Source organism: Salvelinus sp. IW2-2015, linkage group LG4q.1:29 (genome assembly GCF_002910315.2).
Source record: "Salvelinus sp. IW2-2015 linkage group LG4q.1:29, ASM291031v2, whole genome shotgun sequence".
Classification (NCBI taxonomy): domain Eukaryota; kingdom Metazoa; phylum Chordata; class Actinopteri; order Salmoniformes; family Salmonidae; genus Salvelinus; species Salvelinus sp. IW2-2015.
Genome location: NC_036842.1, coordinates 83,516,031 through 83,535,287, shown reverse-complemented (window position 1 = coordinate 83,535,287; position 19,257 = coordinate 83,516,031). Strand labels below are relative to the sequence as shown.

Below are 19,257 nucleotides of genomic sequence, written 5' to 3'. Positions count from 1 at the left end.
TGGGTCCTTGTGAATGTCTCCCAACTCAGTGATTGATGGTTGAGTGGAATGGAGATATACCCCAACGCCACCAACCATCAGCTCTATCAACAGTTGAAAGAACGAAGACATTCACAGTGTGTTTAGATCCCGTAACCTGGGGGGTTAGGCAAGGGACGGCCTGCTCTCTCTGTTTAAGAGGGTAGATGCTGATGGTTGTAAGGCAGGATGACAGAGGGAGGAGACCCTGCTGGGTGGTTTGGAGGCCTCATTTGAACAGGGGTCCGCTGTACAGTCATCAGAGGGGGGGGGGGGGGGCAGGGCGGCCCCAGCCCCAGCCCCAGCCCCAGCCCCAGCCCCAGCCCCAGCCCCAGCCCCAGCCCCTAAGCCATGCTCTGTCCTACTGATAGGGATGACCCAGAGCAAATACCAGTAGTCTCTGTACCAGGCCAACGGGATCATACTGCAATGTATGCCTAGGAACCATCACGTTACAGTTCTCCGTTCAAGTATTTATTTATACGTGGCTAATTTGTACCATATGACATTTATTTTCTAACTGATGTTTACTGTACAAAGTTTTCAAAGCTAAATTATATTATATTTAGAATTCCTCTTTCTTAAAATGTAACAGTGTTTATATTTCCCTCCAGGACACTAAGCATAGAGGCTGATGCAGTAGTCTGTCGCCATGGCCTCAGATGCAAGTCACATGTTGGAGGCGGCCTTGGAGCAAATGGATGACATCATCGCAGGTAAAAGTGATTAATTGTCTCTTCCTACTACATCTAATACATTCTCCCACAGTTTATTATGGTTTTTTGATTCACCATTGAAAAGATCTGTGTATTTTCACACGGCTCTGAGGTCAATTTGGAATATAAAACAAACTTGAGAAACAAGTTCACTTCTTTTGAAAGAAAGGTCCTTGCCTCATTATACCGTCTTTGTACACAGTGATTGGTTCAGGTGACATACTGTATATCAAACAGGTTTAACTGCTGGCGTGTGTGTGCTTGAAACACACCATGCCACTGCCAGGCAGGTAAAAGCTGAGAAATGGAGCAGAGTAAGCAAGGCTACCCTGTAAAGAAATGAGGTCCTAAATAAAACATCAGATCAGCCCTGCCTGTGACACACAGGAGGCTGCTGAGGGGAGGACAGCTCATAATAATGTCTGGAATGGAGCAAATGGAATAGCATATTTGATACCATTCCACTTAATCATTACCACAAGCCCATACTCCCTAATTAAAGTGCCACAAACCTCCTGTGCTGTAACAATTCCATAGACATTCAAACCAGTAGATAGTCATAGCACTGACGTCATCCACGTATTCCCATGGAACACTCCCGATGGTGCATGAAGTGGATCATATTGAATTTGAAATGGGTCATATTGCTGAAATGGCACAAAAATGGCACACAAAAAAAGGATCATGGTGAAAGTTGCCGAAACTAGCAAAGGATCATGGTCGATGTAGTTGTTTTCATCCTGCCTGAGAGAGCCTCCTCCCTCGTAGCCTACCGGCCAGTGATTGGTCTATGTCAGCAAATGTTGTTGTCAGAATTAATCACTATTTAATTAAATATCTCGATTTGTAGCAAACTTTTAAAGAATTCACAGTGGGGATTAAACTGATCTTAACAAACTCATTTTCGAGCCCAAAACCTTTGGGCCGTTCTGACGATCATCATTTTCGTAGGCTTTCAATGGCAGACCAGAGCTTTTGGCACCGCTAGGTTGCTACGCGGTAATAGACCAGCAGAGCTCATGACTTCCCGCTCTAGACTGAACACTGGGGGCCTGGACAGTTCCCCCTGTCATCCTCAGACTGTTTACTATAGACTCCATAGACTTGAACTAAGATGGGTTTGTAACACGTTAGACGGAATGCATTTCCAATTCCATTGAACTCCATCTCTTGAAGTCTTACTTTTTAAGTAAAATTCTAAACATCAGATTAGATTATTACATTTACTTGTTTTAAAAAATATTGTAATTAGTATAACAATTTAGTAAATAGTAGCAAAATGTTATTTTTCCCATATATACATCATCTCTATAACATGTAGGCTACATTAGCCTACGTTCTGTGGTCCCCATTAACAGAATACTAGACCCACAAGACTAAGCCACACGGTCAGATAAAACATTAACATGATACACACTGTGATAATGTGATAATATATTCCATTTAGCAGACGCTTTATCCAAAAAGGGCATTATCATAATTTTCACAATTTCAGAGTTTTATTTCCACCTCATAGTTTGGAAATATCATAAAAAAAAAGGAAAATCATGTTTTTGTCTTATTTACAGGCGAAGTTAGATCCGTCTGTTCTGTTATGATGTTCTTCAAAAATATGAGTGTGTTCTAATGGCATTTTCCTCTTTCTTGCATGTACACTATGAGTCCTATTTAGGGAATCTATGTAGCACTAGTGTGGTGGAAGGCACTGTCAAACATGGATAGTGTGTGTGCGCGTGTGTGTGTGGGCGTGTGCCTGTGTGTGTGGGGGCATATGCTCACATCCTATGTGTGTGTGGCTGTTAAATTAGGGGCAAGGCTTTGTAGGGGGTTGGGCTGAGTTCTCTGCAGCAAGCTCAGCTATTGCCAACATGATTGAACTCATAAAGGGTTCATGTTAAAGCAGTTGGTCATCTAAATAGAATGTGGGGGATGAAGCTCAACATGCCAGTTTGTGACTAAACGGATCAACAGAACAACTCAATGCTACATCAGCMTCTGTGGAGAGTGAAAGACATGCCACTCTGACAGCCGTTGGAATTGACCACAGAGTTTGACTTAGCCTTCTGTATTAGTGATGCGTGGGTTGACTCATAACCTGCTGTCCCCGCAGTTATATTCACGGGGCGGGCGGGTTTAGGGTGGGTTTATGATCATGAAATATTGTGTGGATGAAGGGTGAGCGGGTTGAATAAAGAGGGAAAAAAAGCCAATAAAATGTATTTCGATCTATGGGCTACATTGAGGTTTTTATTCCATAATTTTAGGCTATCGGCCATTACTGTGTAAGCCTAAACGGGTGGAGTTTAATTCAATAAGAGAAAAGCTGTGAAAGGAGAGTTGAAAATAAAGAGAAGGGCGGGCCAGAAAAGTAATGTTTGGGAAAGATTTGCTGAAGTGGTAAAAGAGCATGATGGAAGTCCTGGCTATGTTATATGTGATGATTGTGAGACGTTATACAAATTCGACAGTCACAAGATGGCGACTTCAAATAGGCCTTTGTCACGTTTTTTAAAATTTGTTTTATTCTGTTTAACCTTTATTTAACTAGGCAAGCAAGTTAACTTCTCTAGGATAGGGGGCAGCATTTTCACGTTTGGATGAAAAGCGTGCCCAGAGTAAACTGCCTCCTACTCAGTCCCAGATGCTAATATATGCATATTATTATTAGTATTGGATAGAAAACACTCTGAAGTTTCTAAAACGGTTTGAATCATGTCTGTGACTATAACAGAACTTATTTGGCAGGCAAAACCCCGAGGACAAACCATTCAGATTTTTTGTTGTTGTTGAGGTCACTCTCTTTTCAATGGGCTTTCATTGGGAATCCAGATTTGTAAGGGACCTTGCTGCAGTTGCCATTGCTTCAACTGGATGTCAACAGTCTTTAGAAATTGGTTGAGGTTTTTCCTTTGAGAAATGAAGAAGTAGCCATGTTCAGAATGAGGCTCCAGTGAAGTGTACTGTTTGTTAGAGGCGCGTGACCAGAAAGCATGCTACACATTGTTTTCCTCCGGTATTGAACACAGATCATCCCGTCTTCAGTTTTATCGATTATTTATGTTAAAAAATACCTAAAGTTGCATTACAAAAGTAGTTTGACATTTTTGGAAAGCTTACAGGTAACTTTTGAGATATTTTGTAGTCACATTGTCCAAGTTGAAACCGGTGTTTTTCTGGATCAAACGCGCCAAATAAATGGACATTTTGGATATATATCGACAGAATTAATCGAACAAAAGGATCATTTGTGATGTTTATGGGACATATTGGAGTGCCAACGGAAGAAGCTCGTCAAAGGTAAGGCATGAATTATATCTTTATTTCTGCGTTTTGTGTCGCGTCGGGAGGGTTGAAATATGATGGTCTGTGATTGTTAGCTGGGGTGCTATCCTCAGATAATAGCATTGTTTGCTTTCGCCGTAAAGCATTTYAAAAAATCTGACACGTTGGCTGGATTCACAATAAGTGTAGCTTTAATTTGGTATATTGAATGTGTGATTTCATGAAAGTTACATTTTTATAGTAATTTATTTGAATTTGGCGCTCTGCATTTTCACTGGATGTTGGCAAGGTGGGACGCTACCGTCCCACATATCCCAGAGAGGTTTTAAGAACAAATTCTTATTTACAATGACAGCCTACCAAAAAGCAAAAGGCCTCCTGCGGGGACGGGGGCCTGGGATTAAAAAATATATACAAATACACAATAAATATAGGACAGAACACACATCACGACGAGAGACAACACAACGCTACATGAAGAGAGACATAAAACAACAACATAGCAAGGCAGCAACACATGGCAACACAACATAACAACAACATGGAAGCAACACAACATGGTAGCAGCACAGAACATGGTACAAACATTATTGGGCAAAGTCAACAGCACAGGTCAAGAGGGTAGAGACAACAATACATCACACAAAGCAGCCACAACTGTCAGTAAGAGTGTCCATGATGGAGTTTTTGAATGAAGAGATTGAGATAAAACTGTACAGTTTGAGTGTTTGTTGCAGCTTGTTCCAGTCGATAGCTGCAGTGAACTGAAAAGAGGAATGACCCAGGGATGTGTGTGCTTTGGGGACCTTTAACAGAATGTGACTGGCAGAACAGGTGTTGTAGTCAAGGGAATTGTAGCCTACTGTTCAGCAGTGGCGTGTATTCATGGATGCCAAGAGAAGCCAGGCTTCCCCAGAAAATGTACTAAGAAAAAAATAAGAAAAATGATATTCAGTTATCTTTCGTCTTTCTGTATTTCATCATTTTCCTTATATTCGCAAGAGGCTGAATATACTGTATCTCAACGGAGAAAGCATCCGAGCGAGCAAAACAGTGCCCCTCTGTCTCTATGTTTAGGCCATCTATCTGATGGTGTCTGGTCCAAAAGAGTATGACATTGTTGCCACCCATAGCATTGAATGCAAGGGAAGCCAGCAAGCATTTGGCCTCCCTATATAAAAAAGTATAAAATAAATGTGAATGGTCCTGGCACACCAAAAACATGTGTCAAGGAAGCCAGATTGGATTTGGCGTCACTGCTATCAAATCGCATTGAGAGCATACGTTGACAGAAACAATAAAACATAAAAGTGTGTACTGTATGACAGTGATAGATAATTTCGTCAACATGAAAGAGAGGAGGATGGCATTTGAGTCTCACAAGTATGGTGTCAACATGTTTTCTTCTACTTGCATGAACGCATACACACACACACACACAGAAATCAGAACCATGAACCATGCAGAGCCCCACCTGTTTAGAGTCCCACATTTTTAGCTTGCCTGTTTTGCATGTTATTTTGGCTTTAATATGTGTCACATATCAGTTTGCAAACAATGTAAAAAAAAAAATATATATATATATATAATTGAGTTAATAAAGCCGCCTATAAACATGGTCTCTTCTGTTGTATTGAGTAAGGCAGCTCCAAAATGCAGGTGTTTCAGTGCTTTCTGTGGTGATGTGGCAAGCCAGTGATTGGCTCAGTGTTCTGTCACTCATGGGGACAGTACGTCACCGCCACGTCTAAAGGTAGACCACGAAAATTCTAGCCCTTTGGGAGCTGCCATAGAGTTACATTAGAAGTGCCCATCCAAGAAGGCTCAAGGTCATTGGCCACAGATAAAATTACGTCAAATCACGTTATATGTACAGTAGCTTTGATTGGACATGTCAACATCATACTTTCAAAATCTTAGCTAGCAGTCATCATGAATCAAGTCGACAATCTACTGGCAAATCCTTTTTAATCCTTGTCATATGAAGAAAAATAATGAAGAGAAATTACAGATAAAAACGTATCGGTGCTCATCGGCCATTGGACATAAACATTACACAGCAAGTTGGAAATCACAAATTCAACAATGAATGGTTTGGAAGGAATCAGTGGCTGTGTGGTCCCAAATCTGGGATTAAGGGGCTCTCTTCCAAGTTTAAAGTGATAAACATCTAACATTGCCCATGCTGTCAGTGAAGCATGATTTGTGCCGCGCTCAAAACAACTGTTAACTTGGAACTGCGAAAACTTGACTTCAGTGAGTTCAAGACAACTGGGAACTCGGGAATAAATGAACTCCGACTGGGGAAAATACGTTTTGAACGGACATCCAACTCGGAATTGTAAATCCGGCCTCTTTCTAGAGCTACGACCTGAAGATCAATGACGTCATCATAATTCGAAGGACCGGCGCACCACCTTCCTGTTTAAGTGAGTACAGCACGACAAGGTGAGTCCAAAAATGTATTCTAATACTGCTGCGTAAATTATGTAATATGCCAGGGAGATATGTATACTGTAGCTAAGAAATTAATACTAAGGGTATGTTGTGTAGTAAGATGTTAGTAGCCCATGTGCYTCACCCTTAATTTCGCCTACTGTTCTGACTTGGTGGTGCACAGGTAGCATATAACCTGTTTTAGAGAAATGTAATCACTGAATATTGTAAGAGCTTTCATTGTCTGCTTATATGCCCCCATTATTTATCCTACGGTTCTGACTAGGTGTACAGGGAGAACACTGTAAGAACGGCCCATGTTCTGAATTCTGTCGCTGTACATTACAAGTGCTGAACAAATCGTTATATTGACTACTTCCATCCTAGCTCGCTCATTAATGACTCAATCGAAATTACGGATTGCCTCTTATCCAATTGTCGTCCCCTTATACCATAGTTTGTACATCTCAATTATCATTAGAAACCACATTTGTTTAAGCAAGTCAACCATATCAGCTATGTTTTTTTAAAGGCAGTAAATGAGGCTGAATGAACTGTTCCGCTGCCAGACAAGGCTCCGCTGATAGCCAGGTGTAGTGGTGGTAAGATGTTGGGACTGCTATTGGAACAGCTTTATGTAGGTCCTAACAGTTTGTGGGCACTGTTTGTCACCGTTATAGTGCAATTAATGTATTGTTTAGTGTTGTGTAGTGGCTTTGCTGGCATGCAATCCACTTTTTTCTTTTTTGCCCCACCAAGATTTACATGCTAAAATCGCCACTGGAAGAATGGACAGCCACATGATATTTAACGTATTGTTTTTGGTATCTTTTAGTTGTCACTGTATTAGACTAAGCATAGGTGATTTGATGATGTTGAAATGTTGAAGTTGAAATGGTGTTGGAATAGTGGAGGCAGCTCCTGTTTTCTTTGTGGCTTGCGGTAGCTCTCCGTGGTTCTAAATCAATAGTTGTTTAGCTGTCCGAAAATGACGGAAACATTAACTTGCTTGACCATGCTGTAGGTCATGTTACTGTTTGTTACATGCAATATGCTTTGTGGACWTCACCGGACAGAGGTTGCTCTCTGGTTTTGTGATGAAACAAAGATGTGGTTGAATTTATTCAGTTTTACCAAATTTTTACCAGCATGTCACATGTGCAACCAGAGGGAAAAAAACTCTAGACCACCTTTACTCCACACACAGAGATGCATAAAAAGCTCTCCCCCGCCCTCCWTTTGGCAAGTCTGACCATAATTATATCCTCCTGATTCCTGCTTACAAGCAAAAACTAAAGCAGGAAGCACCAGTGAGKCGCTCAATACGGAAGAGGTCAGATGATGCGGATGCTACGCTACAGGACTGTTTTGCTAGCGCAGACTGGAATATGTTCCAGGATTCATCCAATGGCATTGAGGAGTATACCACCTTTGTCATCGGCTTCATCAATAAGTGCATYGACGACATCGTCTCCATAGTGACCGTATGTACACATCTCAACCAGAAGCCGTGGATTACAGGCAACATCYGCATCGAGCTAAAGGCTAGAGCTGCTGCTTTCAAAGAGTGGGACACTAATCCGTACGCTTATAAGAAATCACGCTATGCCCTCAGACAAACCATCAAACAAGCAAAGCGTCAATGCAGGATTAAGATTGAATCCTACGACACCGGCTCTGACGATCGTCGCATATGGCAGGGCTTGAAAACTATTATGGACTACAAAGGGAAAACCAGACGCGAGCTGCCCAGTGACGCGAGCCTACCAGATGAGCTAAATGMCTTTTATGCTCGAGGCAATCAACACTGAAACATGCACTAGAGCACCAGCTGTTCTAGATGACTGTGTGATAACGTGCTCGGTAGCCGATGTGAGCAAGACCTTTAAACAGGTCAACATTCACAAAGCCGCAGGGCCAGATGGATTACCAGGAGGTATACTCAGAGCATCCGCGGACCAATCGGTAAGTGTCTTCACTGACATTTTCAACCTCTTCCTGACTGAGTCTGTAATACCTACATGTTTTAAGCAGACCACCATAGTTCCTGTGCCCAAGGAAGCGAAGGTAACCTGCCTAAATGATTACTGCCCTGTAGCACTCACGTCGGTAGCCATGAAGTGCTTTGAAAGGCTGGTCATGGCTCACATCAACAGCATCCTCCCGGATACCCTAGACCCACTCCAATTCGCATASTGCCCCAACAGATCCACAGATGACGCAATCTCAATCGGACTCCACACTGCCCTTTCCCACCTGGACAAAAGGAACACCTATGTGAGAATGCTATTCATTGACTACAGCTCAGTATTCAACACCATAGTGCCCACGAAGCTCATCACTAAGCTAACGACCCTGGGACTAAACACCTCCCTCTGCAACTGGATCCTGTACTTCCTGACGGGCCGCCCCCAGGTGGTAAGGGTAGGCAGCAACACGTTTGTCACGCTGATCCTCAACACTGGGGCCCCTCATGGGTGTGTACTTAGTCCCCTCCTGTACTCCCTGTTCACCCACGACTGCGTGGCAAAACAAGACTCCAACACCATCATTAAGTTTGCTGACGACACAACAGTGGTAGGCCTGATCACCAACAACGATGAGACAGCCTATATGGAGCAGGTCAGAGAACTGGCAGTGTGGTGCGAGGACAATATCCTCTCCCTCAATGTGAGCAAGACAAAGGAGCTGATCGTGGACTACAAAAAAAAGGCGGTACGAACAGGCCCCCATTAACATTGACGGGGCTGTAGTGGAGCGGGTCGAGAGTTTCAAATTCATTGGTGTCCACATCACCAACGAACTATCATGGTCCAAACACACCAAGACAATCGTGAAGAGGGCATGACAATGCCAATTCCCCCTCAGGAGACTGAAAAGATTTGGCATGGGTCCCCAGATCCTCAAAAAGTTCTACCRCTGCACCATCGAAAGCATCCTGACCGGTTGCATCCCCGCCTGGTATGGCAACTGCTCGGCATCTGACTGTAAGGCGCTACAGAGGGTAGTGCGTACGGCCCAGTACATCACTGGGGCCAAGCTTCCTGCAATCCAGGACCTATATAATAGGAGGTGTCAGAGGAAAGCTCATAAAATTGGCAGCTACTCCAGTCACCCAAGTCAGACTGTTTTCTCTGCTATCGCATGGCAAGCGGTACCGGAGCGCCTATTCATTTATTATACCTGTGTCCATATTATGCATGTGTTTCTAGTAGTTAGACCATATGGTTCAAGATAAAATAGCCTAATTATTGAAAAAAGCATCTAATTAAGAATGGGATTATTTTCAATTAAGTCTAGGACCAAAAGGATCCTTAACAGCTTCTACCCAAGCCATAAGACTGCTGCTATTAATTAATCAAATGGCCACTGGACTATTACATTGACCCCCCCCTCCATTTGTTTTGTACACTGCTGCTACTCGCTGTTTATTATCTATGCATAGTCACTAAACCCCTTCCTACATGTACAAATTACCTCAACTAACCTGTACCCCCGCACGCTGACTCGGTACCGGTACCCCATGTATAGAKCCTCAATATTTTTATTTTTTACTTTAGTTTATTTGGTAAATATTTTCTCTTCTTGAACTGCACTGTTGGTTAAGGGCTTGTAAGTAAGCATTTCACAGTAAGGTCTACAGTTGTATTCGGCCCATGTGACAAAGTTTGATTTGATTTATTCTGCCACTGTGTCTTCTTATTGTCTCTGCCTTTAGGCCTACTGTATATATCACGGTCGCAAGGCATATGAACTAACAGGTTATTGATCAAACAACGCAGTTGTCACAACACACAGGTTGTAATATTGCTTTTTTTATGGCTTTCACAGTGATGTTACCCAAGCACCGCTACTGCAGTGGGGTGAAATGGAAATCTGAACACTGACTGTAGGTCTATAACCTCTCACATAGCTTTAGTATGAACTCCTACATAATTAAGCATTTCTTGTAGTAAAATTATAAACCAATTGTAGGCTACATTTTGATACGGGAACAGGAGAATTTCTTTCTTTCAGCATCTTGAGTGAATGTGCAGTTAGATACCATCTGTAGAGGTGCTATCTTTATCAGCATCATAAAAGCTGATAGTGTTTCAAGCACATAAAATATGCATCCAAGCCGAACTGAAAACTTACCAGAAACATGTTGGGTGGTTTTCACAGCTTTCTATTTCCTTACAACCGGTCAAACTGATGCCATGTGGAAATGTTGCACAGAAAGATTTTCCTTCTTTTGTTGAGTTATTGAATTTTATCCCGGTTCCAAAACGGCTTTGGTCTACGAAAGAAGTGGAGATGACAGAGACCTTTACTGACGTTAACTAGATTGAAGCATTCATTCAGACAAGTTAACAAACGGATCACTGACCATTTCAAATCCCACCGTACCTTCTCCGCTATGCAATCTGGTTTCAAAGCTGGTCATGGGTGCACCTCAGCTACGCTCAAGGTCGTAAACAATATCATAACCGCCATTGATAAGAGACAATACTGTGCAGCTGTATTCATCGACCTGGCCAAGGCCTTCGACTCTGTCAATCACCACATTCTTATCGGCCGACTCAACAGCCTTGGTTTCTCAAATGACTGCCTCGCCTGGTTCACCAACTACTTCTCAGATAGAGTTCAGTGTGTCAAATCGGAGGGCCTGTTTTCCGGACATCTGGCAGTCTCTATGGGGGTGCCACAGGGTTCAATTCTCGGGCTGACTCTCTTCTCTGTATACATCAATGATGTTGCTCTTGCTGCTGGTGATTCTCTGATCCACCGCTACGCAGACGACATCATTCTGTATACATCTGGCCCTTCTTTGGACACTGTGTTAACAAACCTCCAAATGAGCTTCAATGCCATACAACTCTTCTTCCGTGGCCTCCTGCTCTTAAATGCAAGTAAAACTAAATGCATGCTCTTCAACCGATTGCTGCCCGCACCTGCCCGCCCGTCCAGCATCACTACTCTGGACGGTTCTGACTTAGAATATGTGGACAACTACAAATACCTAGGTGTCTGGTTAGACTGTAAACTCTCCATCCAGACACACATTAAGCATCTCCAATCCAAAATTAAATCTAGAATCGGCTTCCTATTTCGCAACAAAGCATCCTTCACTCATGCTACCAAACATACCCTTGTAAAACTGACTATCCTACCGATCCTTGACTTCGGCTATGTCATTTACAAAATAGCCTCCAACACTCTACTCAGCAAATTGGATGCAGTCTATCACAGTGCCATCCGTTTTGTCACCAAAGCCCCATATACTACCCACCACTGCGACCTGTATGCTCTCATTGGCTGGCCCTCGCTTCATATTCGTCGCCAAACCCACTGGCTCCGGGTCATCTATAAGTCTTTGCTAGGTAAAGCCCCGCCTTATCTCAGCTCACTGGTCACCATAGCAGCACCCACTCGTAGCACACGCTCCAGCAGGTATATTTCACTGGTCACCCCCAACGGCAATTCCTCCTTTGGCGGCCTTTCCTTCCAGTTCTTTGCTGCCAATGACTGGAACGAACTGCAAAAATCACTGAAGCTGGAGACTCATATCTCCCTCACTAACTTTAAGCACCAGCTGTCAGAGCAGCTCACAGATCACTGCACCTGTACATAGCCCATCTGTAAATAGCCCATCCAACTACCTCATCCTCATACTGTTATTTATTTATTTTGCTTCTTTGCACCCCAGTATCTCTACCTGCACATTCATCTTCTGCACATCGATCACTCCAGTGTTTAATTGCTATATTGTAATTATTTCGCCACTATGGCCTATTTATTGCCTTACCTCCCTTATCCTACCTCATTTGCACATACTGTATATATACTTTTCTATTTTAGTATTGACCGTATGTTTGTTTATTCCATGTGTAACTCTGTGTTGTTTGTGTCGCACTGCTTTGCTTTATCTTGGCCAGGTCGCAGTTGTAAATGAGAACTTGTTCCCAACTAGCCTACCTGGTTAAATAAAGGTGAAATATAAATAAATAAATAAATATATCGATATGTGACATTATTCTGGTGAACAAGGGTTTATTTAGTCTTCTAGGGCACTGTTTCCCAACCCTGGTCCTCCAGTACCCCAACAGTACATATTTTCATTGTAGCCCTGGACAAACACATCTCATTCAGCTCATTGAGGGCTTGATGATTAGTTGACAAGTTGAATCAGGTGTGCATGTCCTGCATTACAATAAAAATGTGTACTGTTGGGTGTACTCGAGGACCAGGGTTGGAAAACACTGTTCTAGGGCAACATATAGCCTAATGACAGAAGAGAAGCTGCGTGTATCTAATTAGTAATAAATAGCTTAAAAGATTTCCAGAATTATAAGCAGAAACATATCTAAATCAGGCAGAAAAAAATCCTGCACCCCCTGCCTATAGCTCCGGCCTCAGATTCTCACTTTATCACATAAAGTCAGGTGGTTGTGGATGGGTTACTAACAATTGCGGGCAGGGTGCGAGTGAACAAACAGCTGAMCCGAGCACCACTATTCAGTATGTAGGGGAATGTCACAGCTAGGGTTGCAAAGGGATGGTATATTACTGGAAACTTTCAAAGTTTACCATTAAACTACCAGAATGTTTGTATCTTTCAAGGCTTGAATTTCATTTATCACAAGACATCTGGTTGCCCTTTTGGGTACTTCAGATTATCACAGGTGTCTGTAATCATCTCTGGCCCTCTGTGTGGCCTTATTACATGTAAAATATATGAAATAATTGAAAAAATTAAAGAATGACAACTCTGTAAAACATTATCGTAACTATAAACCATACATTTAGTGAATACCATTGGTGTTTTATATTAGTATTTTAGCATGAAATATCAGTAATTATTTTTACAAACGGTTATTTATTTTACTATGTCAATATGTATTTGTTGTCAATGTTTTGGCATCAAACTGTTGGCAGTTGAGAAGAGTTGCAGAGGTAATTGAAAATARTCCCATTCTTAATTAGATGCTTTTTTCAATAATTAGGCTATTTTATCTTGAACCATTGGTCTAACTACTAGAAACACATGCATAATATGGACACAGGTATAATAAATGAATACTATAGATTAAAAAAGTTATTCAAGTATAAATTACCAAAATTACAATAGATTGCCATATATTTTCTGTTAATTACCAAAATTACTGAAGATTCTGGTAACTTTGGTAAAATACCGGTAGTTTTGCAATCCTAGTCAAAGCAGTGTTTTATTGTGTAAATCTACGTACATCTTGTCTGAGATTCATGCCATTGGTCTTTCCCTTTTTGTCAATTCACCATGACAAGAGATCGGGATCAACAGTCACCTTGACTGATCAAGGTGAAAACAAGTTAGCCTCAAGGTCTAAATCAGGATATTCACAAGGTAATCATTGCTATTACCACAATAAGATCTGGTCAATAACAATTAAAGTTAATTACTTTACTGTTGCCAAACATTATCTCATATGCAGCCTATATTTTCAAGGACTACAAATAGAATATAATCAAAATGTAATTACTGCAAGGAATCCCAATCATCAACAAGGCATTAGTCCCAATCGTCAGCCATATTTTGAGATACTGGTCTGATTACATTTGAGTATTAGGACATCGTTTTCCGTAATAGTATATGCTGGAAATATCTCTGAAAGGCACTTGACATTTAATATAATATGCAGGTAATGAGTTGCTGCAGCAGTGATGGACTTGAAAATATGCCACCTACTGGTTATTGCTGGAGCATCTGAATCAGATGAGAGATACTCTATTATTATAATCTTGAGTTTAATAATTGGTTTCTTTGTGTTTTTCACTTATTGTCAATTTATTTTAGGATAATAAAAATGTGTTATATGGATAGTAGTTGGAAACCTCAACCAACTCCAAACCATGCTCACACAAAGAGAAGTAAGTACTACACTACTGTAGAACTGAGCTGGCCTGGTAACTTGTTTCAGGCATTTTATTGAACAAACATGTTTTGTATCAGGCTTGTGATCTGAATAAAGCTAATTATATACTAGATATTAGATGAACAATAAACAGGGCTATTTGGCTGTAGATACCCATAGTTATGATATTTTTAGCGAGATGCAGTTGAGCATGCGTGAATAATCCGTTCCTCTCTGTGTCCGTATGCGCATTGGCCCTCAGGCAGGCACAGGCATATTTACGGAAAATCTATTTTTTTTTCAACATCGTGTTCTTCTTAAATTTTCCTCAAAGTCAAGCCAACCAAAGCATGCACTCAATGTACCATCGTTTCTTTGTATGTTTTTTTTTGTGAAAAGAAGGCTGTTTGTATACATGGATATGGACTGGTCCCAGATCTGTTTGTGCTGYATGTCATGACATTGGCCATAGGAGTTGGCAAGACGGCACACACATATCTGGGATCAGGCTAGTCCTACCAAGACTACTGTTTTTTCCTTTCAATTAAGACCTAGACAAGCAGGAGAGGGGAGTTTTTTACTAATCAGKGACATTAATTCATCAATCAAGTACAAGGGAGGAGCGAAAACCCACAGACACTCGGCCCTCCGTGGAATGAGTTTGACACATGTATTAGCCGGGGGACAGAACCCTGTTCCTGGAGAGCTACCCTCCTGTAGGTTTTAACGCCAACTATCAGGTTTCAGGTATGACCACATTGCAGACAGTGTCGAAGTAACAAAAGTATTTCTAGTACAGGGGCAGGCAAACAACAAGTCAAGGACAGGCAGAGGTCAGTAATCCAGAAAGAGTGCAACAGGTCCAGAACGGCAGGCAGTCTCAGGGCAGGCAGGGTTCAATAATCCAGAGAGGTGTGGCAAGGTATAGAATGGCAGGCAGGCAGGCAGGCTCAGGGCAGGCAGAAAGGTCAAAACTTGGAAAGACAAGAAACCAGGAACAAGAACAGCCAGGAGCAAGGGGGCAAATGATGGTAGGTATTTAGAAACAAAATAGAACTGGCAACAGACAAACAGAGAACACAGGTATAAATACACTGGGGATAATGGGGAAGATGGGCGACACCTTGAGGGGGGTGGAGACAAGCACAAAGACAGGTGAAACAGATCAGGGTGTGACACCAACCCTGTTCCTGGAGAGCTACCCTCCTGTAGGTTTTAACTCTAACCCTGTTCCTGGAGAGCTACCCTCCTGTAGGTTTCAACTCTAACCCTGTTCCTGGAGAGCTACCCTCCTGTACGTAGGTTTTAACTCCAACCCTGTTCCTGGAGAGCTACCCTCCTACACGTAGGTTTTAACTCCAACCCTGTTCCTGGAGAGCTAGCCTCCTGTAGGTTTTATTTCCAACCCTGTTCCTGGAGAACTACCCTCCTGTAGGTTTTTGCTCTWACCCCAGTTTTAACTTCTGATTAATCTAATAATCAACCTGATAATTATTAGAATCAGGCGCACAAGATTAGGGTTGAAGCGAAAACCTACAGGATGGTAGCTCTCCAGGAACAGGGTTGGAGAGCCCTGCTAACCTACAGGAACAGGGTTGGAGAGCCCTGCTAACCTACAGGAACAGGGTCGGAGAGCCCTGCTAACCTACAGGAACAGGGTTGGAGAGCCCTGCTAACCTACCGGAACAGGGTTGGAGAGCCCTGCTAACGTACAGGAACAGAGTTGGAGAGCCAGTGAGTAAAAAAACACAACATGGAAACACCATAAATCACAATGGTAGCAGGCAGGTTTCTTTCCAGTTTATTGATTTTGGACGTCTTCAATGGAATCCGTGTTCATATGGTTTCCTTGGAGCATACTGTAACGATACGCTAACATGCTCCAGATGTCTGAGTGTTTATGGAGGAAGTTTAACTTGCTCTCCAGCTCCCAGATGATGATGAAGCTGGAACAGACATTAGCTTAGTGAGCAGATACAGGTGACACGTGGACGTATAGTATAAAATAGAGGGAGCTGACTGGGTCAGATTCTGCRATAGATATTTATATGTGCTGATATACAATCTTGTCCAGGATAATGACTCTTTGTCCTCTGTCCCCGGCAGGCTCCAAGGCTTCAGCCGAGTACACCAACGGCCTGTTTGAGCTGGGCTCCCCAGGTAGCGCAGGGCCCCTGCAGGTGCTGCAGCTGGTTGAGGACCTGAGGCTGGCCCTGGAGCTGCAGCCCAGAGAGGAGGAGAGGAACACCCTGAGGGCCCAGGTCCCCAGCAGCACTGCTCACATGCTCATGGACTGGCTGGACATGGACAGGGGCTCAGACAGGGGCTCGGTGAGTAGCAGGGAGCACACCTGGGTCTATGGAAACTATTTCTTCATTACTTTTGTCAACCATCTCTACCAACCATAGTCATCTTTCTGTGTCTAACAATATAGTCTATAAACAGATAATATAGATTATCATTAGTTCATTATTTGCTCAGAATCCAAAAATGTCCTACTCATTAGCAGTGCACTATTTATTATTGACGTGGCATGATGCCGATAGTGTTGGGGTTGTTTGCAGGCCAATAAATATGTGGTCTGATTTACTTCTACTTAAGGCATGTTATCTCTGGGATTCACAGATGTGGCAGAAACTTCCAAAAAGTTGTAGAAAAGTCAGCCAGCTGTTTGCTGTCAAAAGCCTTTCCATTATACGCCATTGGGTTCTTTTTTCTCTCTCTTTGTAACACATTGAAGGAGAGAGGGTTGATTCATTGCAGCAGCTGTGTAGGAGTGTTGAACAGACCTAGAACTATTCCTGGGTGCTGCTATGTCTTAGCAGGGCTGTGTCTGGGACTGTGTCTGGGACTGTGTCTGGGACTGTGTCTGGGGCTGTGTTCTGGCTGTGTCGGGGACTGTGTTGGAGGGGTCTGCGTGCGTGTCTGGAGCTCGTGTCTTCGGGCTGTGTCTGGGGCTTGACTGTCTGCTTGTCTGGCTGTGTCTCGGAAGACTGTGTGTGTGACCTGTGTCTGACTCTTTCTTACTGGGACTGGGACGTAGAGCAGGTTCTGATTGGTCCGCTCTTCTTCTCTCTTGGGGAACTATAGGCTGGCAGACGTCGTCTCGTGTTAAAGTTCTCAATGTGTTTTCCTCAGAGACTCCTAATAGGACTGAGCTTCAACCTTCCTGCCCTACTCCTCTTCCCACTCTTCCCTCTTTCTAATTCACTCCTCTCTTCTTTTCCTCCCTACTCCACACTCGACGCGTATCTACTCCTCTCTACTCAACTGACACTCACTCTGTTTGCTCTGTTCCTTTCAGTTCTTGGTTACCTCAACACACCTGAACACTCTGGGTGTTAGGGGTAAGTCTGAATCAATTCTTCATCGTTCACTCCCACATGAAAAAAATACTATGAGTGTTATACTATGTAGCATTACGTATGTATTCACTGATAATTTATTGCTACTCTACTGTAGTATCACTTAAAAACATGAACAGTAATTACTTGTAGTATTTACAGTTTACTATAGTATAAATAATATAAATTTACCTACTGTTTTTGCGGACTGTAGTATACTGTTAAGATTTCTGTAGTATTTTTTTCTACTTGACATAAAGTTAAGAGGCTTTCTCCTTTTCCATAACCGTAATTATAGATAAGGTAGTAGGCTTAGGTAAGGTAGGTAGGTAGGTATAGTAATTAGTAGGTATCGGTAGGTAAGGTAGTAGTATGGATAGTAAGCATAGAACTGGTTCTGAACGAGAGTTCCGAGCTTTCTGCTCTTTTCCATAAAACCTGTAGTATGTAGGTATGGTAGGTAGTTAGTAGGTATATGTAGTAGGAGTGGTAGTAGTTAGTAGGTTAGGTATAGTAGTAGGTAGAACTGTGTTCTGAACGGCGAGTTCAGATCTTCTGCTCTTTTCTATAACCTGATGATCGATGGATACTACTGTGTGTAGTATACTATTCTACAGTTTACTGCAGAATTCTATAGTAAGTAATGTAGCATTCTATAGTAAACTGTATTATTTCTTTATGTGGGCTGTTCAGCTGTCACAGTAAATCGAGCTCTTAGCCTATAGATTTTTTGATAAATATCACGCTTGTTTCTGAGTTGTTTTCTCTATTTGTTGGCTGTCTGTGAAGGTTTTTCATGACCAGGTTTACGAGGGTATGTAGGCACTTAACATATTTGGATCATATTTAGGAAATGATAACCACATGATGATACTGTCACTGCCACTGTTCATTGAGACGATTGTTGACGTGCATTGTTATAGTCGTGTCATTGGCTGAGGCTGCAATAAACAATCTGTTGGCGGAGCTAATCTGTTAGCGAGGCTAAGTGGCCAATGAAAGGCTCTCGTTTTTCCCTCTGTCTGAGACGTAGAGGCCCTGCTCTCTCTGTACAGCAGGGGTCTCACACGCCACACGGTCGCCCCTCTCCCTCTTCCCCTCCTCCTCTCCTCCCTCTCTCCTCTCTACTGGCCAGGAGCAAGATCAAACACACACACTCCTCAGTTAATCACAACAAACTGTTTTCTGATTAGCTGAGCCCCTCCACAGAAGAAATGTGATAAAGCTCCCTCCATACGTTATTGGCAGGAAGGAGAAGCTATTGTTTGTCAATCGGAGAATGTCAGACCATAAGAGAGGTTTCAGGTCTGGCGCAGACGTTAAGCACGAGGCGGAAGATTGTGTTTTAAAAGGGAAAGTTGTTGCTTTGACTTATACAAGGAGTGATTGTTTGAGAGAGAGAAAGAGGGAGGGAGGCATAAATAGAGAGAGCGAGGGGGGGCAATAGAGAGAGGGAGGGAGGGAAGGTCGCTATTACCCCTCCTCTCTTTATGTCCTCTCGCCTCTCTCTAACTAACCCCCTCGCCTTTCTTTATACCCCTTCCTGTCTCTCCACTACCTTCTCATCCCTCTCTCTGATATTTCCCT

The 19,257-nt window shown here is 42.6% G+C and overlaps 1 protein-coding gene across 1 annotated transcript in view; it reads left to right on the top strand.

Annotated features, from left to right (window-relative positions):
• The first annotated feature begins 652 nt into the window (after positions 1-652).
• ppfibp2b (PPFIA binding protein 2b) overlaps positions 653-19,257 on the top strand; it is a 100,218-nt gene continuing 81,613 nt past the window's right edge. Inside the window, 2 exon segments of the mRNA XM_070443204.1 lie at positions 653-734; positions 16,433-16,656. Coding sequence (XP_070299305.1) covers positions 671-734; positions 16,433-16,656 — 288 coding nt within the window. The 5' untranslated portion in view covers positions 653-670.